Raw genomic sequence first — 26866 nt, 5'->3', positions numbered from 1 at the left:
AGAAGATAAAAGAGATTTGAGCATAGCATGACCAAGCCGATATAATCTTTTATAAAGAACATTTACAATCCATCACTTTTTTCCCCCACCTTTTTGGAGTAGACTTGGAAAAGTAACAATTACGTGTTTCATATCTAATAGTAGATGGTGTTAGGCAGAAAGTGTGTGGGAAAGGTATCCTGATAACTTCTTCACTACCTCAGGTCAGTATTTTCAAGTGGCAGGACAGACATGGGCAGCAGCTCTCTCTGGTGACTGTTCAGCAAATTCAGTGATGTTGGCTGTCTGAATGAAGAGTAGCTTGTACTTAAAAAGTGCAATTCAGTAAAAACCTACTTAAAACAACTGGCATGAGCTTTCTGGCTTTCTGAGCCAGTATAAAAGAAACTTGAGTCAGTCCAAGAAATTGGCCACAGTAACTCTTAGTGTTTCAGCAAAGGATTTTTGTCTTGTTTTGGGACTTCATGCCATGTGTTCAGTTTAGGAAATTGAAATAATATTTATGTGTATTTTTGCCAGCCTTCTTGCTTCCCTGAAAAAGAAAATCACTAATAATTGTTTTTGAAATAGTAGTAAAAACTGGGGGGAGAGAGCAAAAGCAACCTATAAAACCTGTGGTCAGCCTGGGGCTAAAATATAAGTGTTAATTTGATGTCTAGGCAAACTCACCCTAAGGAATGTAATTGGATATATTGAAGATGTCATGGTGTCAAGAACCACCAAATACATGGCTGCTTAATCAAATCTAGCTCCTAACCTCTAACTCATCTGTTCTTGTTATGCTTAAGCACTGTGAGCGACTATGTTTCCTTTTAAAATAATCTGCTATTTTCATTGTGTACATATTCTCCAAGCAATTTTTTCTGTGTCTTCCAAGTCTCCAGCTCTACCACATCCTCTCTCTTGGTCTTTTAATAATTTTTTTTGTTGTTTCCCTGCCTTCTTTAGCTTCCCACTGTGTACCCTTCTCATAATATTTGCAGCTACTTTGGCGTTCTTCCATTTCTACTGAAATTTTTTGTTGCACTCATCTACTTGCTCTTTTCCCATCAATTTTTCTCTAAAATCTTGTCATTGGAATAGTTTTCCTTACCTTCTCTTTTACCTGCTTTGACCTGGATCATTTTTGGCTTGAATATACTTGCAGGTAGAATAGGTAAACTTTGACTGTCTTGGGGTTATTTCATTAAACTCATCCCATTTCTTGAAGAACTAATGGGGAAGTGTTGAAAATGTCTGTTTACCTAAGAAGAAGATACTGCTGCTTGATTATGAGGAGAAACTGTCCTGCTGAGTGGTGATTATCAGTCCAAGCATAAGGGATGCTATATAGACCAAATATCTTGTGAGTCTCTATTTTTGTGGAACGGCAGTTGGTGTACCAAAATACTCTGGCAGTCTTGTCTTCCATTAATTGCTCAGGAATTCTCACTATCCACCATGTATTTCCTTGATTACATGTAATTTATCTGAGGTGATTGATGTAACCGTTTTGTAACAGATTCCTCAGGTTAGTGGGGAGGGAGAGTACCCGAATTTCATTAAAAAATAAAACGTTGGGCCCCCTGGAAGTTCTCTACTCACCTGAGGGTGCACATCATCAGTGCCAATTTGCACTAATACAGACCTTTTGCATTGAGTATTGATGTGACAGTGTTTTGTTATGGCTCATCAGTAGCTTTGACAACCAGGTTTGTGGTCTTGGTCCACTTCCACGGTGAGAGATGTTCACAACACAGACATCATAGGTGAGATGAACAAGTGTTGGTTACAGATTAACAAACTGTAGCCTAAAGGAGTCTTCTCATTGAAACTTTTACTGCTGTGGCTCTGGATTGGGCTGTATGAAAATGAAGAAGTAAATTTAAACTGTTACCTGCATCATGCCTGCTGTGGAAGTAAGCAATAAGTTCAGTTGAAACTTCATAAAATGTTGAAGTACAGTTTTTAAAAATATTAAATATTACATTCTTTTTATTGTCAATTTGTTTGTAATTCTTGATATTTTAATGAAGGAAACTTCATGTATTTTATTCAGGGGCTGAAACCTGAGGTATTGCATGTGTGAGTAAAAGCAGAATTTTGATTAATATATCTACATAACAAAATTTTGGCAGTTTATATGACTAAAAATGCATCTATTTAGGAGTACCCTATGTTAGTAATGTTGCCCCAACTGCACTCAAGGCACTCAAATGATACATTAGGTCTACACTGAGTTTAGAACACTCACCCTAGTAAGTGATGTTTGTTGAATATCTCTGAAACGACTGGGGAGTGTTGGTAAGCAGTGGAAGGATTTGCAGATCCAGGATCCCTGTGGAATCACCCTGGAGACTCCCACTTGGTGAGAGCTTGCTCAGTGTGATTAGGGGCAAATTTATGGCCAGGGAAATAATTCTCAGTTTTGGGACAGCCTATCTGAAGAGACATTGATTGTCAGGAAATTGGTGGATTGTGTCCTGTGTTGCACATCTAATCAAGCAGCTTGAATGTGCTGGAAATGGTGCGTTAATGTTGTGTTTTTCTTTTTGTGTATGTTCACTCAGGAAAGTCAGCTTGAGCTTGTCCCACTGTATTTATTGCTGTGTGAATAATTGTACTGGTTAGATTTTACATATTTGGAACACAGTGCCTAACTGCTGCCCTGCCTGTATAATTATTAAGGCTCGAGAATGGGTTGGGAAAACAGCTTTGAGAAAAGCACCTCTTATAAATGAATGATTACTGACTTGGCAGAGCATTCATAATATTGACAGGCAGTCAGGAAAATTAAATCAATGCAATCAGGATAGTGATTATTTTTCTCAAGAAGTGTGTGTGTGTGAGAAAAAGAGGGAAAGCATTTGTACTTCTTGAAATGTTAAGACCAATATTCTACTGTGAAAAGTGGCCTATAGAAATGTGGCTGTTCTGTATTTCAGGACCATAAGTTAGGGAAAGCTTTGTGCTGGGTGTTGCTAGAGCTTCTCTTGAAGTGAACTTCTCAAAGAAAACCAAAAGGCTTTCAGGTTCAAATTTGCAAGCTTTATTGGAATGAAAACTAGAAAGGTAACTTTTTCCAAAATATAATCCTCATAGTGATTTGTGAGGGATAGCTGTAGACACAGATTTATGCACCACTGCCTGCTTTGTGCAGGTAGGTCATTGATGCAGTACTTGGTTATATTTAATGTGATTTGGTGACTGGCAGCAAAGCAGGAGCAGTTTGGGGTTTTGGAGCTTTTTTTTTGTCACAACGAGATTTTATTTAACTAGAAAAAGAATTGTCCTAGGTTTACTTAGTAACTGGAAGATACAAAAACTGAAGGAGAATTGAGGAATTATACTGCCATTAAGTTGAAAAGGAAAGTTGAAATTTTGCAACTAAGTTGAAAGAGGAAACAATCTCGAGACAGAGTTAATGCAGAGTTCTCAGATGTTGGGCTATTATAAGGAAGTTCTTAAAATTAATGTGTGTAAAAATGTTGCTATTAGTCTCTCTTCCCCATTTCAGACTTATTTTTGTTTTAGTATGTGTTTTTATTTTTCATGTTTAGTGTGGTGTTTGCTTTTACTATCATACAAGAAGATGATGCTAATTCTCTATGCAAATGCCATCGTCAAGCTAGTGAATAACAGTAATGTACATACTGGAAGCAATAGTTATTCTGAGAGCATCTTGATTTTAATGATTCATAAATGTTCTGATAGTGCATATGTGGGTGCAGGGTAGTGTGTGTGATCATACTCTAGTTCTGCTTGATACTTCCTATGTAATCTGCATATTTTGTCTGTTTTACTCTGATTTTGGGCCCTATACTGCCCTGAGTCTGCAATCCCACGGCTTTTCCTCACGAGCCTTAAGCAGCTCAATCCCTCCCTCCATCGTCACTTCTTCACTTCCCAGCATTATATCCTTCCTTGCAAAACTACAGGCTGGAGTGGATCAGGGAACTGACCCAGGTGCTCCCCCTTCCTCATTGTTCACTTGCCAGGGAGAGGGGAGCCACAGCTCACTACTCTGCATGCAGTTTCTCTGGTGCCTAGTTTGTTTCCTATAATCCAAAATGAGTTACTGGTAAATTACTTTAATTAAAACATGACTGTAGTATAAACGTTAATATGGTTTTATTGATGTTACAGGCTTGCAATGAAAGTGTGCTATCAGATTTTATGTCTTCAGTTGATAAAAGGATGCAGAAGGCAGAGACTGATCAGGAGGGATGGGCTGGTTGGATTAGGATTATTTTGGGAAAAGGCTATTAAGAGAGAAACGGAATTGCTTTAGCCATTTTAGAATTAGTATTTCAGCTCTTGCAGTAACAATTGTTGGTCCATGTCTAAAAAAAAAAATATAGTACTTTGTCAGTTTTTCTGACAACTTCATAAAAACTTGATTTTAAGGCTCTGATTCTGTCTTGATTATCAGCATTCAGACGTACTAGTGCTTGCTTTCACTAAGCCAATTTCCTTTGACTCTGTGAATGCTCACTGTATTTCAAAAGCTCTGTACAGTTTTAAATGGCTAAAGAGAAAACTGACAAGCCTGAAAATTAAATTGTAGCAAAGACCTGAAAATGAGGAGAGTTCTCAGCAGTGATCCAGAGAGAGACTTACCTTGCTTTAAATTTTGGTTTTAATAAATGTGTACTCTTCTGTGTATTTGACATAAATCACACATGCCACTTAATAGTGTCACTATGATTTTACTTTATAGGTTATTAAAGTTTTATGTGTATTTACACAGATTTATTAGTGTGGTTGCTCAATTCTCACTTCTTTTATGTGAAAGTAGATACAGATATTGCAGGTTATTAAATTTTGGGACCTAAATGTTTGCCTGTGTGTTAGCACAGGAGTAAAACTCATTGAAAGCTATACAATTCATTGAAAGAGTATTGGCTGAGAAGAAAAGGATTTGTTGTCTTTCATGAGCCAGCTGTGAACATCTGTAAGGAACTGTGTGTTTCATTCCAAATTGTGTCGTTGAGGAGTTCAGGAGTTCTGCTGTGGAGCTCTGGAGGTCTGTGCTCCAAGTACAAGAAAAAGAAACCCTCCCACCTCAAAATGCCAAACAAACTCATGGCATTCTCTCTGTGGGAAGGCTGAAAACATGGAATATTGATTTTATTTATTTATACCACCCTTTTTTTGTCTTAGCGCCCCCTAATTTTTCAAGTATGTTTACTCTCATGTACTTTCCCTGTTTCCAAGTGCAAAAAACCTCTGGCATTAGGTGTTACCCTATTCCCAAGGCACCCCAAATTCCCAGGAACATTGAGAAAAATTACTGAGTGAAACTTCTTAGAGTTGTATTCCCTAGTGTGAGTGGCAACTTGCTTAATAAAGAAAAGTAGATATGACCAGAACAATTGGTTTCTGAGGTTTTATTCTGTGGGGCTTTGAGGTTTTTTTGTTGTTTGTTTGTAGGTTTTTTGGTTGGCTGTGGTTTGTTTTTTCTTAGCTTGCCCCTATGGTTCATATGGCTTATTGGCATAGTCAGACTGGCATGAATTTCATGTAGTGTTTTAGAGTGGTTTTTCTTGAGAAGAACTTAATTATATTTTTTGTTTTGTTCCCACACCTCCAGATACTTAACTGGAGGAAAAAAAAAAAAGAAAACAAACTTTTATTACTTATTTTAATGCCTAAGTAGTTTTAAAAATTTTTTTTAATACCAACCCAGCTTAAAATGAGTGTAATACTGAGTCATGTATATGAGTCTGGTTTTGACTTGTGCTGAACTGTATCTTAATGGATTCCCACTTGATTTCAGCCTGTTTGCCTATAATGTCCTTTTTGGTCAAAGCAAATGTGTACAAATCATGTAGAACAGTGCAACCAAAACCCCATTGGGGTCATGTAACAACATAGATTGTGTTGAAACCATTTAAATATTTTCAAGGTCTGTGGTGGGTTATAGGTAGTATAAGAAAGAGTGGAAGTTTTAAAAATAATACTTTTGAAAAGCAACCGATTGCATTTTGATTTTTTTCTCTTTCTCTTTTCCTGTATATAAATCTGTCTTTGGAAGAAATTGTCATCATCTAACTGTTGCCTGCTTGTTAATAACAGTGAATTCTGAAGTCCATTCTCTTTCTCTGTATTATTTAAAGGCAGATAGTCAAGAAAGCAGTCACAGAACTCTGCTTCCCCAAATCCTTTATGTCTTGTAGGGCTGTAACCTTGGAAAGGTCATGTATAGAAATGATCTTTTTTGTAATGGGTGAAGGCTAATGAGTTTCTCTGTCTCCTTGGCTCATCTTGGGTTTCAGCTCTGCCTGCTCTGAGGTGTTTGAACGTGTGAGAGAGACCTGGCCAGTGGAATGGCTTTAGGGTGCTGGTTTTGGATCTGTCAGTATTCCAGAGGTGTTTGGGGAGGATTCTTCTCCCATGTAGATTCCCCTGTTGAATCCTGTCACCACTTCAGTGCTGTAAACAGAAACAGGTTGAATAAACTGTTGCATCTTTATTTGTGCTGCAGTCCATGCTTATTCTTTTCAGGGTTTAGGCACTGGTTTTAATTAAATTTAAGCACTGTGTTTAAGCAGAACAGATTCCTGGTACTTAAGCCTTAAAACTACTTAAAACTACCATACAATTACTAATAGCTTCTAGTGTTTACCAAGTATTCCTTAGTATGACATATTCTTGTGTCAGCAGTAAGAAGTTCCATCTTAGATTGGTCTTTTAGTAGTCCAAATTTTAGAAATAAACATCAATTCTTTACTATTAAAATTTTTCTAGGTGAGATAAGCAGAGTTTTTCATTTATGTGTTGTGTTGTGACCTGAAAGGTCAACTGAGGGATTTTGGTGCTGTGCCAGGCATTGGTGCCATAAATAAGAAAAAGGCATTGGTGCCTTAAATAAGAAAAAGGTTGCTCTAAGGAAGTGAAGTGTTCCCTAGTCTCAGAGCAAACTTTGAGTAAAAATGTAGATTTCATTTCTGAAACTTTCTGCTGTTGTTATCCTTTTGTGTCCATGGACATTGAATAAATGAAGCTGTTTGTGTATTCTTTTGGTGAGGGATGCATTTGGTAAACTAACCAACCACTTAGAAGTTGACATTCTTTTTATTATTGTATTAAGTCTTTCCATTTGCTGAGAATTAAGAAAACAGTAAAAGTAGCTTACTTTATTGGGCAAGCACATATTATTTTTGTGAAAATGTTCCTATTGATGAATGTCATGTTCATAGTATAGCAAAAAAATCCTCACTGTATTTCAGTAAAATTGATTTTGCTATGGGAAGTGTCAGTGTGGGGGTAATGACTGAAACTCAAAACTTGTTTGTGGAATTATAGTCTTGCTGTGTATTCATAAATATGTATTCATGTATATTCATACAGGGTTATAAATGACGCAGTGTTTTTAGAAATATAAATTAATCAAGCTTGATGTGTTTGACAGTTCTTTCATCCTTCTGTGGAGTGTAAGTTAACAATGGTGAATACCAGCCTCCAGTCAAAGTAGTGGTTTATTGTAAAATTAAGTCTTGAATGCTGGTGTGTTTCCATTCTCTACTTCAGCCTGGACTTTCTTGGTGAACTTTATTTTCCTAATAGCAGGTGGTGATTAAATTCCTTCTACAATATGTTCAAGATCTCAAACACACAACTGTAATACAGTTCCTATAAGTGGTTAATTTGTTAATCTGAGCTCTGTTTTACAAGTGTTGTATGAATGCTGCTTTCCTTTGAAATTGATCTTCAAAAAGAAATCCTGTTTTGTATAATAAGATGCCAGACTCACAAAGATTTCCTTTCTTGTTTCATAGACGTTCCATCTTCAGAGCAGCCTGAACTATTCCTAAAGAAACTTCAACAGTGCTGTGTCATTTTTGACTTCATGGACACGCTTTCAGACCTTAAAATGAAAGAATACAAGCGCTCCACTCTTAATGAACTGGTGGACTACATTACAATAAGCAGAGGCTGTTTGACAGAGCAGACTTACCCTGAAGTAGTTAGAATGGTGAGTTCCTTCTTTCTCATGGGCTCTTTTTAAATCCTCTTGCAATTCCAGTTACACATTGTGGGCGAAATTGAACCCTGGAGTAGGTGGATTAAGTGATGCCTTTGGCTTGTATTTGCTAATAGGCGTCGCTTGGGGATAATTCTCCAAAGACAAAAATATTAATTTTTATATATTTTTAATTAAAGTCAAGTAGAGTATGGTTATCATAGTGTCGAAAATGTATGAAAGGAAATCTAGATTGTTTCCTGATGGAGAAAGCCAGCAGCTGTGAAATCAGAGTCCATCATGTTTCTCCCAATCTACCTTCCCTCTCCTCCCTAGTATAAATAATGGAATAATTTTTGCAAGTTTCTTATCTTTGAACTTTCTCCAACCTCTTGGGTGTCTACTTTAGGTGGAGATAGCTTGAAGTGTGCATGGATAATAATTGTAAAATAATAAATGCTAAAAGTGTTGTATAGGATTGTCATGAAAATTTCCTGGTTGGGTTATGTGGATTTGTAGCAGCTGCTGTTAGAGTGAGCAAGATTGCTCAATAATAAAGCCATACCTTGTATATATAAATTGTCAAATAATTGTGTTTTCAGTGTAAAAATGGAAACAGTACCAGATGCTGCATGGTGAAGAATGTTCATTGCAACTGGCAGAATCAATCACTGCGTTAAAATGTTTGCTCTGTACTACTGTACAGAACCCTTACAACCTGTTCTCTAAATGAGAAAGCAATTAATTAACACAGATTTGGTGATGTTGGTTTCCTAACAGTACTGTGTGCCTGTGGAATCCACTGGCTATGTGCTGGAAGAAGGAAAACATGAATAGTTTTTGCATTGCATTGTGTATGCTCCTCATTTCTTTTCTGACACATAGATACATGCTGTGCTGCTTGTCTGTAATACTTAAAAGTAGATGTAAATAGTGACAGAACCATCAAGCAGTTCATCATGAAGGAAAAAAACAGAATTAAGGGTGTATGAAAAAAGACTTAATATGGCTTTTTGTGTGTATGCATTGTCAGAAAGTCTATAATTACGAGATCAGATTCTTCCCCTACTCCCTCACCCTCCTTTTTCCCTTTCTGCACTGGACCAGTCTTGTGAATGAGCTGCTTGCTGTGTTATTTCTTCAGCATGTGGTCTCATGCACCATTCAAATATCAGGCAAAATACAGAATGACTGTTTCTTCGCTCAGTTTTTCTGCTGGTACTGCACTGTAGTACCTAAATGGTTTGCAAATGTTAGTTTAATCTAATATCCCTTGTGATGAACTAAGTATATCACACCCTTTAGCATAGCAAGGACATTGATGCCCAGATAATTTCAATGAAGTGGGGGACTTTTTCTGTGTGTAGCACGTGCCTCCAAACTCACCCCCTCAGAGAATTTGGTAATTTCTTTAGCTTTTCTGTTACTAAGGTTGTATAGTTTTGTTGACTTTGGTTATAGTTGTTTAGTGCAGCAACATCTCTTGAATAAAAACTCTGCAAGTTAGGGTTGTCATCTTGGGCCCCAGGAAACAAGAAGAATTTGATTTGTAACTGCTTATAGAGTTAAATTTGAATCATAATTTATGAAACAATCTGATCTTGAACTGTAGAAGAGATGCAAAACCTCTTTTGTATTGTGTCCTACTGTCCCTGCAGTCACTTATATTGATCACACAACAGTTTTTATCTCAAGGAAATGATGTATTGCCTAAAGAGTTTGAAAAGCATGCTTTTGAATAATTTCCTTAAATATAGTCTGTATCTATGATATGGAGGAGTTACTGGAAATAAAGATACAGTTTCCAGTGGATTTCATAGATATTTACTAATGGAGCTTAACAAATTCCAGTTTCAGCTTAGCTCCTTTGTGATAGAAAATTGTTCTCTCATCTTTTCCTTTCATTGCATCATGCCTTTCTTCATTCTACTTTATTCTACTTTGCATTGGTGGTGCTGAACCCAGGATACATTTCCTTTGAGTACCAGGATACTGAAGCAGGGGAGGGCTGTGAATATTCTCAAGTCCTGTGTCTGGCTACCCAGTGGCCCCTAACTTCCCAAACCTGATTTTTTTTTTTTTTTTTTAACAAATAAAAAGATGCCCAAGTATTTAGGGAAATGAACATGGCTAATGCAGGCTAAACCACATCACTTTTGAGGCTTGCAGGTATTTTGTATTTTGCAGGTAGGCTATCTGGAAAAAATGCTATTTTTCCCTCCTGGTGTTTGCTTATTAAAGCAAGACTTCTTCACCACTTTCAGCACAGTTACACTGGCCCTAGAGGGGAAATGTGCTGAAAACACACAGAATGAGTTTTCAGCACATACTGCCTAGTGAAACTTACATAGAATAAGCTTTCAGTACATACTGCCTGGTGAAGAGATTGCATTAGTTACTTTGTGCTAAAGCATTGTTTATGATATAACTCGATCTTTGCAGTAAGTGGATGTTCTTGTTTCAAGCCGTTTTGTGCCCACAATCACACACTGAGACAGACTTAACTGGGCACAGTTGACTTCACGAGTGCAGCTACCACCTGCACTTGCTTTTTGGGATTTTCCCCAAGATCTCCAACTGTGTTCACAGGAGCTTGCACATTGACAGTCTCAGACCTGTCATGATAGTGAAGAAAACAGTATTATCTATGTCCTGACCAAATCAGCATCTCCACTGATTGCCTGCCACCAGTGTCATGGGAGTGTTTTGATTGAATGACCAAGATCTTAAAACTGATCAAAATGGAGCCCAGGTGTTCTTTGTCCCTTTGAAAGGTCTTTTCCCTGTTATGTTTAGTGTTTATGAATCTAGGAATTAGTATTTGCTGCTTGTCCCTTTGGGCTACTGTGATTTGGAGGTGAAGGGAAATAAAGAAGCTTTTTGGTGAATTTTGGCATCATCCAGGAGCAGGAAAAAAAGATGCATCAGTCTAAAACTAGTGTTTTAAAGGTTACTAATATTTATAGAGAAGGATTAATAGGTAAAGTGTTTTTTCATCTTAATTATCTAAGATGTTCAAAAAAGTGGTATCTGTGGAAGAGACTTTTTTTTTGTTTTAAGGTTTTATAATGTATGTGTATGTTAATGATCCCTGTTTGAGACCCAAAAGGAGTTTGGCTCTATAGATATTGGGCTAGGAAAAGGTTGCCAGTAGAATTCTTCAGAAGAGCTGAGATCTTTAATTGCTTCTAAAATAGAATGGTTTGAAAAACAGTCATTTGTGCTAGCCAGCATAACTTCTAGATATTTTTATGCTGGCCATCTGAAGTTCATGCCATTAAAACTTTTATCTATGCTTGTAATATCACATATTTTCATCTTCTTCTCTTGAGCATGTGATATGATGTTGTGTATAGCTAAATGTGAAACCACTTGGCTGTTTGTCAAACCTGTGTGCGAATCTGCTTTCTTAAACCACTCTCTTTAGCTTGGTGAGTTATATGTTGCTTGGTGTGTTACTTGTTATTTAAGAAAATAAAACAAAATAGAATTTACTAATGGCCACCACAGCAAGCTGCAGTGGCCTCATCCTTGTCATCAATATCAGTTGATGGGGAGAAGGATTGGGATTTGTGTTAATGACCATGAGCTGAACAGATTTATTCAGGAGGGTATTGCTCAGCTTGCTTCCCCTGCACTTTGATGTGTTGTTCACAAGGGCAGATGACATTCTTTAGAATTAGGCAAGTCTTAGGAAAAACAGCCCTTGCCAATTAAGCCACACTCTGCTAAGAAGGAAATGCCAGTAATGGGACTTTATGAGCCAATAATTGGACACTTAATCTAAAATTTATTCCTGTCTGAGCAAAATGTGGAGGCTTAAACTAATGATACTGATTTTGCTGGTAGATTAAGCAGTGGTAGTTGAATGAAATAAATGTTTGTTATTATCTGTGGTATCCTGAAGGGTGTATGTGGTAGAGCTGTTTGTATTTTAGGGGTGTTAAGACATAGATTGAAGAAGCTGATCTATTTCATTTAAAAAAACGGATGAAAAAGCTGACAAGCTGTTAAACTGAGAAATCTGGATGAGTCTCTTTGTTGGTGAGCAACCTTTCAGCTCTCCTACTTGCTTCTTTAGAAATTGTAAACCCGAACCCTGACGTTTATGCAACATCGCTGTGTTTGCCAGCCCACAGGAGATAGCTAATGAAACTCTCTTCAGATACATCCTTTAGTGGATGGAATAGTGATACTTTGTTCTCTTTTCTAAGTGCTGAAAGGCCTCTGGCTTCCCATTGTCATCTTTATCTTTTCTGTAATGGCAAATCAAGTAAAATAAGACTGTAATTTCTGTATAGCCAAAGAGAAACATCACAGGAGATGTCATGCGGAGTAGAAGCTGTGTTGAGCAACACAGGGAAAGAAACTTGGTTAAATCAATATCCGAATAAACACAAAAAAATGCATTTTAAAGGTCAGATTCTGGTTTTGGGTGGTTTTTTTTATCCTCTGTCTCTTTATTATACTGAGATAAATCTAGAGAGATTGCATTCCTTTTTACTGCAGGTTTGTCTCAACAGATGTGAGGGCACAGTCTGTTCAGGAGTTTGTTTGTGACAGACCTGTTAAACATGAAGAATATCTTGCTAAGCCATGATTTTTTTAGCATGTTAAAGAACCTATTTTTAGGAAGTGTTCTAGCTGTTAGACTTCATAGGCATTATGGTTTTTATATTTCCTATAGCTTCAGCTGTATCTTATGACTAAGTATGACATCTTTAGAGTTTCTGTAATAAAATGTTCTTGGATAGAGATTTTTCTGCAGGTCCACCTATATTCAGTCTTACCTTTTTGATTTAGCAAAAGCTCTGTGCATGTGTTCCTGTTGCTTCTTGTATTAGATTTCAAAATATAATACTGTCATTTTGAGTTTAAGGGAAAGAAATGAAATCATATACTCTCACAAGAATTGACAAATCATGTTCCATTCTAATGGGAATTTTATGTAAGTTCAGGAATTCTGTAAAACATTAGGAATATTGAACTTGAATCAGTGCAAGTGGAACAGGTTGTTTTGAAGCCATCTGAAATGCTGAAAAGAAAATGCAGTGCCCTTTCACCCCCCCTAAATGTTTTTGATGAAAAATTTTCATGTAGGTGCAGCCATAATGGAGCAAGCATGCCATTGTTAGAACAATAGGTAAAAATCACGTAATATTTTAAATTCTATTCTTCTTTCTTTAACATTAGTGTTATCAATTCTCTAGAAGCAAGAAAAGACTCTAACTTTGATTTCTTTTATGCATTTTTTCCAAATACTTCTGTTAGATGTTTTTGTTATTCGCATTCTTTATACACGTAGCTTGTATTAAACGTACAATGCTTATTAAAAGAAGAGGCTCTGATGTTCTGTGCTCTCTCAAAAAATCAGTTGGAAGCAGCTCCTCTTGCAGCAGTTGTCCCTAATAATTTTTCTGGACAGTCTGTAATTACATTTACCCGTATCGGTTATTCCTCCGGTTGGTTACATAGGCCTTGCATCTGTCAGACTTTATCTGCATAATAGTTCAGTGACTAGGTCTAAGGCAAAGAAATAAACTGGAAAAACAATTTCTTGTTCCAAGAAGCACTTGTCTAGACCACAGCTAGCTTTATTTACTTATTTACTTAAAGGACCTTCACATCCCCACACCCTTTTTTGGCTGTGTCATCCTCTTAAGCACCTTTCAAGCATTTTGTGTACAGACAAGCACAATGTCAATCTTCTTCTAAAGGGATTGTTTTCCTGTGTTTTGAATTGCATGTTTTGTTCTTCAGTTTGGAGTCTAAGACAGCATGAGTTTTGTAATGCTGTCTGGAGTTCAAGTTCATGCATTGGCAGGCTTTCACTTGATCTGGTGCTGCTCTAAGAGGTGAGGGGCTCTTTCTGCTCGTACTGTGCTTTTATTTGTCCAAGATACTTGAGCTACTGTTGTGATTTTTACAGATAGTATTGTATAGAATTAGCTGTGCACACATTAAATAAATAATTATTCCATTGAATCATCTCAAAACTTAGTTACAGGGAGACAGTGATGAGTGGGGTTATTGGTAGGGTACCCAGATATGGTTCAGGTTTGGGTGACCTGGAGTTGGATTTCGGAGCTCCAGGTTCCAGCAGTGAGAAGGTGGTGCTGGCTGGGCTGGGGTCTGGGCTAACACTTCCAATTCAGATCCTAAGTGTCATAATCCACCTTGATTCTTGTGATAGAGAACAAGATTAGAGCAAAGGGTAATGGCTTGAAAGTGGAAGAGGACAGGGATAGACTAGATACTTGGATGGAATTCCTGACTGTGAGGAGGTGAGCCACTGGCACAGGTTGCCCAGAGAAGCTGTGGATGTCCCATCCCTGGAAGTGTTCAAGGCCAGGTTGGATGGGGCTTGGAGCAACCTGGGGTAGTGAAAAGTGTCTCTGCTTGTGGCAGGGTGGGTTGGAATTAGATGAACTTAAAAGTCCCTTGTAACCCAAACCATTCTGTGGTTCTGTGAAAAGTCTCAGTGTTTGTAAATTCGGTTTCTTTTGGGCAAAACATCTACTGCAGGAATATAGCTACTGCTTTATTCAGTGCAAGAGATGACTAGAAAGGATCTCCTCCCTCTAAACACATGGTGTGGATATTGCATCTGAGCACCAGCTGTTTTGTCCTACAAACTTGCTCCTGTTGCAGTTGCTGCCAAGAGAAGTGTTGCCCAAGGATCTCAGGTGTGCTGCTTGCTCATCTGTATGAATGGAAGCTGCTACCACCACTAAAGTGGGTGATGGTAAGCTAACAAGTTTAGGAGCCCTGATCCAGAGCTGAATTCTTGCAGGTTGTTGATTGAATTTTCAGAAGACTTAAAGGTCAAGGGAAAATGAGAAGGACTATTTTCCCCCCAGCCTGTAATCTGGATTGTTGACTGTGTTCACAATCCATTGTAGTTCATTTTGATGCAGCCAAGTCAAAAGTAATGCTGCTGGGCAAAAGAAGGCACATAATATTAAGCCCTGAAAGACTGTGTTCAGGCAAGCAGTGGTGCAGAAAAGAACCTGAGCATTGTGGATTGCTATCATGAGTATCTTAATATTAATTTCTGGTACACTGCACTGTTCAAAGAAGTGAATGTCGATAAATTAATATGACAACACAGAGGAAAAAAGAGGGAGATGGTCTGGCTTTTTATATATCCCCCAGTGCACTTGTGCACAGGTGGGAGGTCAAAGGAAGGAAGCAAAAATAATCACAGGATTAAAAACAAACAGAGAAACCAACAACTGCCCGGGTTTAGGGGCTTTGTTTTTCCATTTAACGACACAGGTTGAGTAGTGTCATGTCTATATAGAAATACCTATATATAGATAGACACATACTGCATATGCAAATGTATATACAGATGTAAAAGAGATCTGGTGGTTTAACGAGAACCAATGGGGAATCAGGCAGATTCAACCTTGAGATCAGAAGCAGTGCTGTACTTAGATTAGTAGTGAAACTTTAGGAAAAGAGAGCTGGTGGAATCATTTATAGTCTTTTAAGATAAAATTAGATACTACATTCTGTAAGATGTTCTTTAGTCAAACTCCTGGGAACAATTCAGCAGGTTTTATAGACAAATTATAGCTGAGTGACTGCAGTAGTTGCTTCAGGCTCTCGAATATGTAAATCCATAAACAATATTAAAAAACTCCATATATGCAGATAGATATATTACAGAAGGACAAGTCCAGTGTCTTTTCCAGAGGCCAGTGTTGTCTCCAGGTTAGCATGGCTTCATGTTATGACTTAATTACATTTTATTGCTGCTCTATGTTATTACTATGCCCAGCAGTTCAAACACTGTGTGCAGAGATACTGGGTTTCAATTTTGTATGTGCATGGGGTTTATTTGGATGATTCCACATATTTTTAATTGAAGAACAGGTGTTCCCTGTAAGCTAAATGGGTATCCACTTACCCTGGTTTTATATAGAGAATATATTAAACTTCGCAGTGTGTGTGTTTGTTTTCATTTCAGGTTTCATTCAGGAAGACTGTTACTGATAAAAATCTTTGTTTCAAACAGTACAGACTAGGAGTGCTCAGCTGCAATTGAATTTGTGAAGTGTTTCTGTTACAGCATTGTCATTTTTATAGCATTCCAGTGAGGGACAAAGAGAGGACATCTCAAAACATGAATTTTAACTTCAGACTTGAGCCTCTTAACTTTTCTAAAAGTTATTTCAGATATAAATGTAGTTATGAAGCTTTCTTGAAGCTTGATGATTTTAACTGTATATTCATAATTTTGTAGTTCTGCATTGCCAGGTACCTGTTACCAGATCTGTTCAGAACTTGCAGCTCAATCCCTGGGGAGGTACAGAGCAGCCTTCCCTGTCTTGTTTTTAATGATTGACATTAACTTGTAGTCATCTGGGAGAGTTTTTGTCTTGCTTCTGATTGGAGTTAGATGTTAGAGCTTAATAAGAAATTCTTTATTAAGAGGGCAGTGAAGCACTGGCACAGGTTGCCCAGAGAAGTTGTAATTGCCCTGTCCCTGGAAATGTTCAAAGCCAGGCTGGATGGGGCTTTGGGCAACCTGATCTGGTGGGTGGCATCCCTGCCTGTGGCAGGGCATTGGAACAAGATGATTTTAAGGTCCCTTCCAACCCAAACCAGTCTGTGCTTCTGTGAGTTGTGCCTGACTGGCACAGAACTCAGTGGTTTCTTTGCATCTCCAGTCTAAAAATCCATCATTTCGGCATTTCCAATTTGATCTTGGAAATTTTAGATTCAGTGCCAATAGCTACATTTAACTGCTTTGTTATTTGGTTTCTGGCACTTGGGTGTTCAGATTCTGCATCACAGAGGAACTGTGGTGGACTTCTGTTCGCCCAGTTTGGTGTGTGCTTCTGAAAGATCCAGCCATGGAGAAGAGTGTGCAGGTGTTTTTGAGGACAGAGAGGGACATCTGTCTTGATACAACTTTCTAGAATATTAGAATTCTGGTTGGCCTTCCAAAAATATCATCTGGGCTTGGAGGCGTTCCTAATCAGTGGCAGACGGAAGTCAGTATTGATCTGTAGTCATTTGTGTTGGCTTTGGGAGAGGAATCATCAGGGATTGTGTGTGCAGGCTGGCAGGGCTGTCCTTTGGCTTGATGATCCAAGAGACGTCAGGAGAGAAATGATTCAGCTATCCAGCTGAAGGAATTTTGGCATGCTGCTTGGGCCCAGGGATAAATACTAAATAGCTGCTTTATTCCTATTGGAGAAAAAGTCTTTCCAGATTTGATGTAGCTTATTCCCATCTTAGTGTGGTGGCTGTCAGGGTCTCCAATGTACAGCTGGGCAGTTCATGCATGGAAGAACTTGTTGCCTTCAGTTCTCCCTTAGAGGCTTATAAACATCAACCACCCAGAGGCTACTGATTTAGATAAGCATGCTATAAATTGACACTGCATGTAAATGAGCTATCGTGCTGTGTTGTGGTGATTAATGTAACTGTAATGGCACACATTATCTCCTAAAGTTATGATAACCTGGGGAAATCACTTAAAGATAACCTGTTCTGGTTGTTCTCCTCAGGAGAATATCTGCATTTTGGCTCCACATAGCTTATCTTCACTCCTAATGCAAAACAGAAAATTAAAGAGAGCAAACTGTGTACTAGGACCATATTCTAGCTTGCATTGCATTTACTCCTGCATGTTAATTTTCTTATGCAAAAAACCTGCTTCTGAGTTGCCTTGAGACTGGCGTATTTTAATTGGCACTCTCCAGAAATCATACTAATTTTGTCCCAAACTCAAGATCCAGATGTCAGTGCTAGCATTTAACTAATTGTTGCTGAACCTCTCATACTTCTGTCATGCTGGTAAGGCCATGGCACTAACTGCTTGAGGCTTGGTTTGACTTAATTAAGGTCTTACAGAAATTTGTCTTTGTTTAGCTGTTTGTTTTGAAAGTATGTACTTTAACTTGCAGGTTTTGACTGTGCCATAATTCAGTATTTGTTCCAGTTTCTAAACAAAACAGCTGATGAATGATCTGTAGGTTCAAGTTTCAATAATGCATGTATAGTTAAATTTGCAGAATTTTCTTTCTTGTTTCAAATTAGGTTTAACGCAGAAAAGAAAAAAAAACCAGCTGCTTTTGTATTTTCTTAGTTTCTTATTTTGATCCAAATCCTGGGGGAGCTGGGATTTTGGACTGTGAAGCACTAACAAAAAATGCTTGAGTAAGTATTTTAGAATCCCAGATGTTTGGATCCAAGGTAGATTTTTGGGAATCCTTTGGGTTGTCTACCCTCTTTTGCCCTGTGTTGTACTACAGAAACAACTCTGTTTTGCTAATTCTGATCACTCGCCTCCTCTCCCTGCATTTTCATATCAGGGATAGTAGAAGGAGGAGCTCAGGAATCCTTGAGGAAAGACAAACTGTAACATGTGTGTATTCCTGGAATAGTTATTAGACCTCTCATGAGATTAGAAATGTCTTTTTGTGAAGGGGCTCTTGAGAGAAGTGAATGAGTCAGGGAAGAGGCTGGAGAAAGGAGAAAAAGATCTTCTCCTATTGAAAGCTGGCAGTCACTTGGCAGGTGTGGTACAGGGCAGGAGTTCAGTATCCATCAGCACAGGCTGTAGGAAGTGCTGTTATCTGCAGGCTGAAAGCAGTGCTGAGCTTTACAGAGTGGGGCTTCTGTAAAGCCGGCAGGACTGGAACTGCAGTGGCACACACCCTCTTGTGGCAGGAAGGGACAAGTCCCAGCACAAACCAGTGTGGCCTCTTTATTTTCTGTGCTCACTGGTTTTCCTTGCTTACTCTTCTTTTGTCCTGTGTTGAGTGAATGTCCCTCACTCGGGTGCACCACATGTGCTTTCCTGCACTTACCTCTTTCATCTTTCTGTTTACGCAGCACTTGAATATGCTCTGTTTGTCTTGCAAATTCTAAAACTTCACCCTATTTCAGTCTGGTATTATCAGTATTTGGATTGTATTTAAACTCTGGGCTTTAAAGTGCCCTTTCTCACTAAGTTGCCAATATATTGAAAATACGCCTTGCAGACTAAAACATTTACAGGAGCGAAAAAGCTGGAAAAATAAACAAGGATGCTGAAGAACACTCTAGTTTTGCTTCTTAAATAGCTTAGTTTGTCTGAACTACTATGAAGGGGTCATGTATAGATTAGGGGATAACATGCTGCTTTTCCCAGCTGTTTGATTAACCAGCTTAGAGATGGGTCAAATGCGCAGGAGCAGAGCACAAGGAAGGCACATCATCACCTTCCAAGTGCAGAAAGAACCCTATAGCATGTTTGCAGTTTATCAGATTTGCTGCATAATAAGCTGTACGCTCCATTCAGCACTCTAATTAACCCAGGAAAGCTCTCTGGCTCAGTCTTTGCTGATAGCATGAACCTCACAAAGCCAGGCAGCCTTACCAAAGTACCTCTAAATAAGATTAAGCAAAGCGAGCCAACCATGAAATAAAATGTAGGCTAAGTGTCGAGCAAATACTATTATTTGCTTTCATTTAGTACCAAGTTCTGTACTTGGCATGAGGTGTCCAGGCATTTAATGTATGAGTAGCACTGGCAACTCCTAACAAGTGCTGACAGATGAGACCTTAATCATTAATGTTTCTCTGTACAAACAAAAACAACCAAGTGTTGTATGACAACACTTAAAAATGCATATTGATGGTATTTCCTACAACTCCTAAACAGTCCTGGCTCCCATTGATGCCTGTCAGGATTGGGAATTACATGTGGGTGGCTCCAGAGGACATGGTGGGTAATGGTGGGATAGCAGAGGATAGAAGAAAAGCCGAGGCTGATGGTGGGTTTGTGAAGTGTCAGGTTCTTCCACCCTGTGCTGTTACTGAAGATCCTTGTCAGACAGCAGGAAAAAGAAGTGTTTAAGTGATGGAGGATAGAGTAGGTACAGACATAGAGAGTCCTGAAATCTATTACCTGTTTGAAGAGCAGATCTCATCCTCCTTTCTTTCCCTTTTCAGGTATCTTGCAATATCTTCAGAACTCTCCCACCTAGTGACAGCAATGAATTTGATCCAGAAGAAGATGAGCCCACCTTGGAGGCATCGTGGCCGCATTTACAGGTTTTTGATTATTTGCCTTAAAAGAAATGCTTGTCATTGCTTCGTGTATCTAATAATTTTCTCAGCTTTTTTTTTTAACCTGTGAATCAGAACTAGTCTTTGAGATGATACAAACATTTATTAATACTGTTTATGATTCTAATATAGTACCTACAGAGACAGGAAAGAACTTTGTGATATTTGCAAAATGTTAAAGCTTTATTTCAAAATTGTATCTATGCTGTCCCTCATACTCCTGTTTTCCTTCATGGATTTAAAAATTATTTTGCTTTCCAAACTGCATAGATGCACTAGAGTTTTTCAACAACTTCAGCAAGAGCATTGTGAGGATGACACTGCTGGCAGTTTTGCTTTATCAAGGATGGTTAATATTCATATGAAGGTGCACAGGTGTTGGCAGCTGATCAGAAAAATGAATGAGAAGCTGCATCCCTATCTATGTCCTCCTTCCTCTCCTCGAGGCAAGGTTTGCTTGCAGGTGTCTGCAGCAGGATGCCTGCTCAGTGCTGAGTAGCATCCCTTTCTCTATATTCTAGTTGTGGAAACAAGGAATTTTGGGACCCCAGTGTGGAACAGCACTGCATCCAGGTCTGGAGTTACTAAACAGGAAAATTGTGGACCTGTTAGAGAGGGTTCAGTGAGGAGGGTGCAAAAATGATCAGAGGGCTGGAGCACCTGTCCTGTGAACACAGGCTGGGAGAGCAGGGCTTGCTCATCCTGGAGAAGAGGAGGCTCCAGGGAAACCTCATTGTAGCCTTCCAGTACTTGAAAGGGAGCTTGTAGAAAGCAAGGGAGAGTGGCTTTGCATATGGGCAGATAGTGATACATGGAGAGATTCAGATTGCACTTTATTAGGAAGTTCTTGGCTGTGAGGGTGCTGAGGCTCTGGCACAGGTTGCCCAAAGAAGCTGTGGCTGCCCCATCCCTTGAAGTCTTCAAGGCCAGGTTGGATGGGGCCCTGGTTGGATGAGCAACTAGGATAATGACTCACACCACTGGTAAATTTATAAGAAGTTTGCTTGAATAACAATTTGTGGAGTTTGGGGGTTTTTGTGAGCAAAGGAGCACAATGGATCTCAGCCTGAAATGAGGATTTTATTTTACAGTTGCATGCTCAGTCCTGTGAGCAGTTTGTTTCACTTTTTTGTGCTCCCTAATTCAGAATCCGTTGAAATGTCGGTTCATCCCTCATTTATATTTAAATTTCACAAAAAATAAGAGTCTTCAAAACTTCAAGGCAGCTCTGAGGAGCTGTGCCTGCCTGGAAACAGCACATTCAATGACACTGGTGCTGTAGTTCAGAAAGTCATTACTTGCATGGAAATGATGGAATTTCTTATCCAGTGGATGACTTACCATTGTCAAGAAGGAATTCACCAAAGTATTTATGAGAAGTCGATGGAATTGATTTCCTGATGATTTAATATTGGTGTTATGTAAGCTGTCACTTTTTTCCTCAACTTATTTCTAAACTTCTCTCCTGCTTTTTGATTTCCTATTGCTTCAAGAAGTCAGAGAACACTGCCATAAGTACTAGCAGTAGTTTTGCAGCATATTGCTGTCATGGAAAACTTCAAAATGATTTTAAAATATAATTTTTAAGCTTCCTTTCTCCTTTCAGTATCAATATTCATAGTCACTAAAGACAAAAAGGAAAAAGTTTTCAATGGCTGCTCTTTATTTCAGCAAAGAGAATGGCTGGCTGGTAGCTCATTATCAGTGACAGATCAGAGTTGCTGTCTTACGAGGCCACAGCAGTCTCTGTTTCACTTCACTTCCTTGTTCCTTGGTTTTTATACTCTTCTTTTTCTCCATTAAATGAAAGTCTTGCTGTCCCACAGAATACTTTAGGTAGAGATGGAACTGCATGGAAATAAGCAGATTTTCTCCAGCCCTGAGGCTAATCTTTACAGTAAGTTAGGAACTTCTGAATAAATTCTGGTTTGTATTCTTCTTCTGTGTTTCAAGTTGTACTAGAACACTACTCTAAGCAGTTTCTAATTTAATTTAAATATTTCCAACTGTTTCACCCAACCCTTTCAGAATTGTAATGTCTGTATTTGATGTGACTTCAGCAGTTCAGAGGGCAGTTTAAATGTGCTTTCCAATTACTCTGGGAAGCTTTACAAGATGATAACAAGCGTTACAAGATGGCAGTGCCTGTTCTTGGTGATGAAATGTCTTTGACTGGAGTTAAATATGCAAAGGAAGCTTTAAAAGCCCATGTAATTAATTTTAACTAAAAGGTGGCAATTTGATAAAGGAGAAAAATATTTTCCATTTTTTTAACCCTTTGTTCTGGGGAAAAAGAAGCATTTAATCTTTTTAGTATTTGCCTAAATTATTTTTTTAAAATATAAAGAGTAATCAAGTCTTAAACTAAACCTATGTTTTGTTTGTTTTTCTTTTGCAGCTTGTATATGAGTTTTTCATACGATTTTTGGAAAGCCAAGAATTTCAGCCCAGCATTGCCAAAAAGTACATAGATCAGAAATTTGTATTGCAGGTAAGCTGAAGGTTTTCTTTAAGGCTTTAGTGTTGCTTTTGAAAAAAAATTTCCTTTAAAAAGATTTTGTTTAGAATTTGAAAGTATAACTTCATTTGCAACAGAAGAAGGCCAAACCAGCATATACAATGAAAGTTTTCAATCTATGGAGACTGACATATAAACACACACATGTTTTTCCACTGTCTCTGTTGCCATAGATACATAAAATAGATGGTTTGGATCCAGTTCTGATACCTCAATCAAAATATTTGACTTAGTGGTTTTGAGAGGGAGCTGAAACAGTAACTGTTGAAAAATGGAAGGTTTGCTAGTCTCAAAATGCTGCTCTCCATCTAGAGAGACTACCTTAACTCCAGTTTTAATGTGTCTTAATATTGTTTATACATACAGAGGTGGTTGAAGGAAGTTCTTTTCAGGGACAAGCCAGGACACTCCACTGATACATCTTTTCTCTTCAGCTTTTGAGAACAGGCCTGTCTTGGGTTTTCTTTTCCCATTGTGGATTTTTGTATAGCTGCAAAGTCAGAAAGAACTTTGTGCTTGATGCTGTCTACAGCTTGCTTTTGAAGTCAGGGGAATTTAGAAGGATTCCCACTTTGTTAGAAAAGGGAGTTCTCTGCAGGCTGACTCTTGAATGAAAACAAGCTGGAGTTGGCTGGAGACACTCAGCATTTCTGAAGACCTTTCTCTTGCCCCTTATCACTTGTGGAGCTTTTATTTTTCCCTGTAGTGCTCAGACAATAACAGTTGTGCTTTCATTGTTCATGTATGTTGTTTGTATGAAGAATGCCTGAAAAATATAATGAGAGCAGCAGTTTCTGTCCTTACATTCAAAGAAGGGTCTTCAATTTTCTTCTCAGTATCACAAGACCTGTTTCACCCTATGAAAGCAATAGGATATACTGACATTTTTATTTTATCCATCTCCTGAACACAAGAGCATTTTTCATCTGGATCAGACCTCCTTTTTGTTCATCTCAGTACTGATTCAAACAAGGAGGTGCACCAATCTGTTCATCAAGTACCTGGTGGAGATGTAAGAATATGCATGATAAATCACTCCTGACAGGTTTTTCCAGGCTGGTTTTAGTTTCATTAGATAGAGCAGCATTGCATTAGGATGAGTGCATGTGCTCTCCTTCAAAATCTAGTAAAAATAATTCTCAGATGCTCCTGTTATGTTCTGCTGAACTTGGTCCTGACTGGCAACATCCCACTCACACCCTTTTAAGACATTCAAAACTGTCAGCTTGGCACAGGAGAATGGGTCTAAACCAAGGATTTTAAGTTTTTTTTTTAAAGCTCTGCTAGTTTTCATTAAACTTACTAAATGGAAGAATAGTATCTTCTGAAAGAGGGGAATACAAGATTTTAAAACCTATGTATCCGAAAAGGTATGATAGGACAATTAAGAGGTCAAAGGAGTTCTAAGAATTTCTAAATTCTTGCCATGTGGTTTGGTGATGCACATTTATATATTGCTGTGCGCAGTGTCAATTTGAAATTCACATGTTTCTTTAAAAAGTTATATTCAGCCATATATATATATGTACAGCAGCAAGTAGATATATTTCCATGTGTCTAAATACTTTGTGGAGAGCTGTAGGAACTGGGGTGTCCTTCCATTTCCTGTTGTATTTGTTGTGTGTCAGGAGTAACTCCTGAGTATCTGCTACTACAGATCACTTACACAGGAAGCCAGTTTGAGACTTAAGAACATTAAGCATTTTGATGTCCCATGACACTGACAACACAAGTGGGATAGTGTTTGAAATCAGCTTTTTATCAGAATTAATTTTTTTGGAAATATTTTTGAATTTTTAAGAAGTGTTTCTTGGCAGTAAGGATACCTGTATGAAAAAATGATATGTTTTTTTAATGGACTTCTTTCAAACTTTTTGCTTGTTTACTTGCTTTTTGCTTTTGTTTTTTAAGGATAGCTGTGGTTTTGGCTTTCAGCTGTATGTTTTAATAAAATACTGTATTTACCAGTGTAGCTGTTCATTTCTAAAGCCTGCTTATGTACAGTTTGAAATGGTTGGCAGTGGTTGCTAAGAGACATACTATTCAAATATATCCACAAGTCTCTGTGTTATGTAGGTTGCTATTTTGGAAAATTAATTTCCCTTTTCTATGTATGTTTAGAATAGTCAACATAAATTATGGAAGTCTTGCAGCTTAGCCATAAAAATAAGACTTTATTGTTGAAACCTGATAACAAATTGGACATAGCAAAATAATTGTCTTTTTTTTTAAATGAGAGACTGAGTCTGTGTAAGAGAACTGGAAATATAAATACTTTTCAATCCAGTAAGAAAACAAAAAAGTGCTTCCAGCTGTTTGCTGTCTTAGAGTGAAATGTGCTATTTGGGGAAGGATGAGGTGACTATTTATTTTTTTAACTCTAGAACTAATTGAACAAGGCAATGTGTTTATAACCTCTGGAGGGCAGCTGACAAGCCTCATACTTTCCTCATGAAATTCTCACCACAGATTCTTACTGCAAGGAAGATACACTGAGGTCTCATTACAAGCTACAGAAACGTTCAAAACAATGAGGAAGAACATGTGCATCAGTCCTAGGCCTGGATGTTAGAAAGCAAAATCCCAGACAGCCTAACAACTTTTAATCATATTTTTTCCTGTCTTTTTTTTCACCTCCTCAAAGTTGTGTAGCAATTTACCCGAGATCAGGTGTAGCACACATACACTGACATAGCTGCTTGTAATAGGTATTTATAATTTATCAGGTTGTGAATCTAAGATAATTTTGTTTTCTGCCACTCCTGTAATGATTTTCTGACAGCACCTTACCCATTTGTAAGACCTGTTTGACAAACTGTCCTTGCTCCTCTTGCAAGACAGGTACTGGTTGACAGTTACTTTCTTTTTCATGCCAGACAGATACTGGTTGTTTATGATTACTAAAAGTTACCTAAAATTCCCTGTTTTCTGCACATTTATGATGGTAGGTTGGGCTTTTCACTTTTAAATGAAGTCTACCTCTGAATTTATTCCAAACATCCACCAGACTAGCCAAGGTTGTGGTGTCACAAAAAATGAAGGTGGCAAAGGGGAAACTCATTCTTTTGGGGCAGAGGATTCAAGGGGAATAAAACAGTGATCTGTAGATGATATTCCTGCTGCTCATTTCATGTAGCTTCAGGTGTCAGTGTTTGGGATATATTTTGTACAACACCAGACACTGGAACACTTTCTCTCATGACTGAGTCTCACATAACCATTTTGCTGTTTATTTAAGAGCTACTTAGTAAATGTGGATTTTCTGTTGTTGTTTTTTTTTTTTTTTCCTTTGTTCATTGTTTTGGTTTGGTTTTTTAATTGGCATTGATAATGAAATCACCATTTTGTTCAAAGGGAAGGATTAATTCCCTCTGATGCTTTTGATTTGTGTCAATTTGTGGAGATCCTGTGACAGCAGATCCAGTGCTGGCATAGACCTCCCTGTTGAGTCTTTCCACAGCATGAAGGCCATGCAATCACTAGGAAGGCTTAAGAGCTCATCATATAAATTACAAGCAATTAGAAAAATGTGACCTTGACACAATGTTGTGAGAACAAAGTATTAGAGCAAATGAGGATCTTGTGGTTCTGCAGTCAGGGAATGGTGGATTGTAAAATTAAACTGTCTTATCGTGTTTATTTTTGGGGAGAAGGAAGGCAGCATTTTGGAGCCAGTTAATCACAAATTTATTATTCTGAATTTTGTGATGTTGTACTGAGGTTCCAGCAGATTTTTTTTTAAATACTGTATATCTACTCCTTGGGTAGGATGGATGTCACATTCTTTCATTGATGTGTTTACATGAATTCAATTTCACATAGAAGTCTGTGTGTCCTACTTGTCAAATGTCTCCTGTTTCAGTTCTCTTTTTCCTTTAAACACAGCTGTTGGAGCTGTTTGACAGCGAAGACCCTCGAGAACGAGACTACCTAAAAACAGTCTTGCACAGAATTTATGGCAAGTTCCTGGGTCTTAGAGCATTTATCCGAAAACAGATTAATAATATTTTTCTACGGTAAGTTGTGGAAGAAGGTGCTTTTCGCTTATGAACGCTTTAGGAAACTGACCTATCGCTTATATTTAACTTTTCTTTTTTTAGATTTGTTTATGAAACTGAACACTTCAATGGCGTAGCTGAACTGTTGGAAATTTTAGGAAGGTAAATGAGTCTTTATTTATTATCTAACTCAGACTTCCCTTCTGGACACGTCAGGATAGTGTCAGATTCGGAAAAAGTGTTATGATAATCCCTGGTTCTGAAAACAGATGTGTGCACTTGCTCATCTTTAAGCCCATGTGCAAATCTCTGTCACATCTTTGCCAAGAATAT

At 38.1% G+C, this 26866-nt stretch overlaps 1 protein-coding gene across 4 annotated transcripts in view; it reads left to right on the top strand.

Moving 5' to 3' along the window:
• Positions 1 to 26866, top strand: part of PPP2R5E (protein phosphatase 2 regulatory subunit B'epsilon) — a 71016-nt gene that overhangs the window by 32671 nt on the left and 11479 nt on the right. For all 4 annotated transcript variants that reach the window (XM_085061135.1, XM_085061137.1, XM_085061138.1 and 1 more), the window contains 5 exons: positions 7761 to 7957; positions 19901 to 20002; positions 22416 to 22508; positions 26421 to 26551; positions 26636 to 26695. In XM_085061135.1, the coding sequence (XP_084917261.1) occupies positions 7761 to 7957; positions 19901 to 20002; positions 22416 to 22508; positions 26421 to 26551; positions 26636 to 26695 (583 nt within the window). The remainder of the gene's footprint in view (positions 1 to 7760; positions 7958 to 19900; positions 20003 to 22415; positions 22509 to 26420; positions 26552 to 26635; positions 26696 to 26866) is intronic.

This window comes from Lichenostomus cassidix, chromosome 5 (genome assembly GCF_008360975.1).
Source record: "Lichenostomus cassidix isolate B80296 chromosome 5, HeHo_3.0, whole genome shotgun sequence".
Lineage (NCBI taxonomy): Eukaryota > Metazoa > Chordata > Aves > Passeriformes > Meliphagidae > Lichenostomus > Lichenostomus cassidix.
This window is presented reverse-complemented; position numbering and strand designations above follow the sequence as displayed.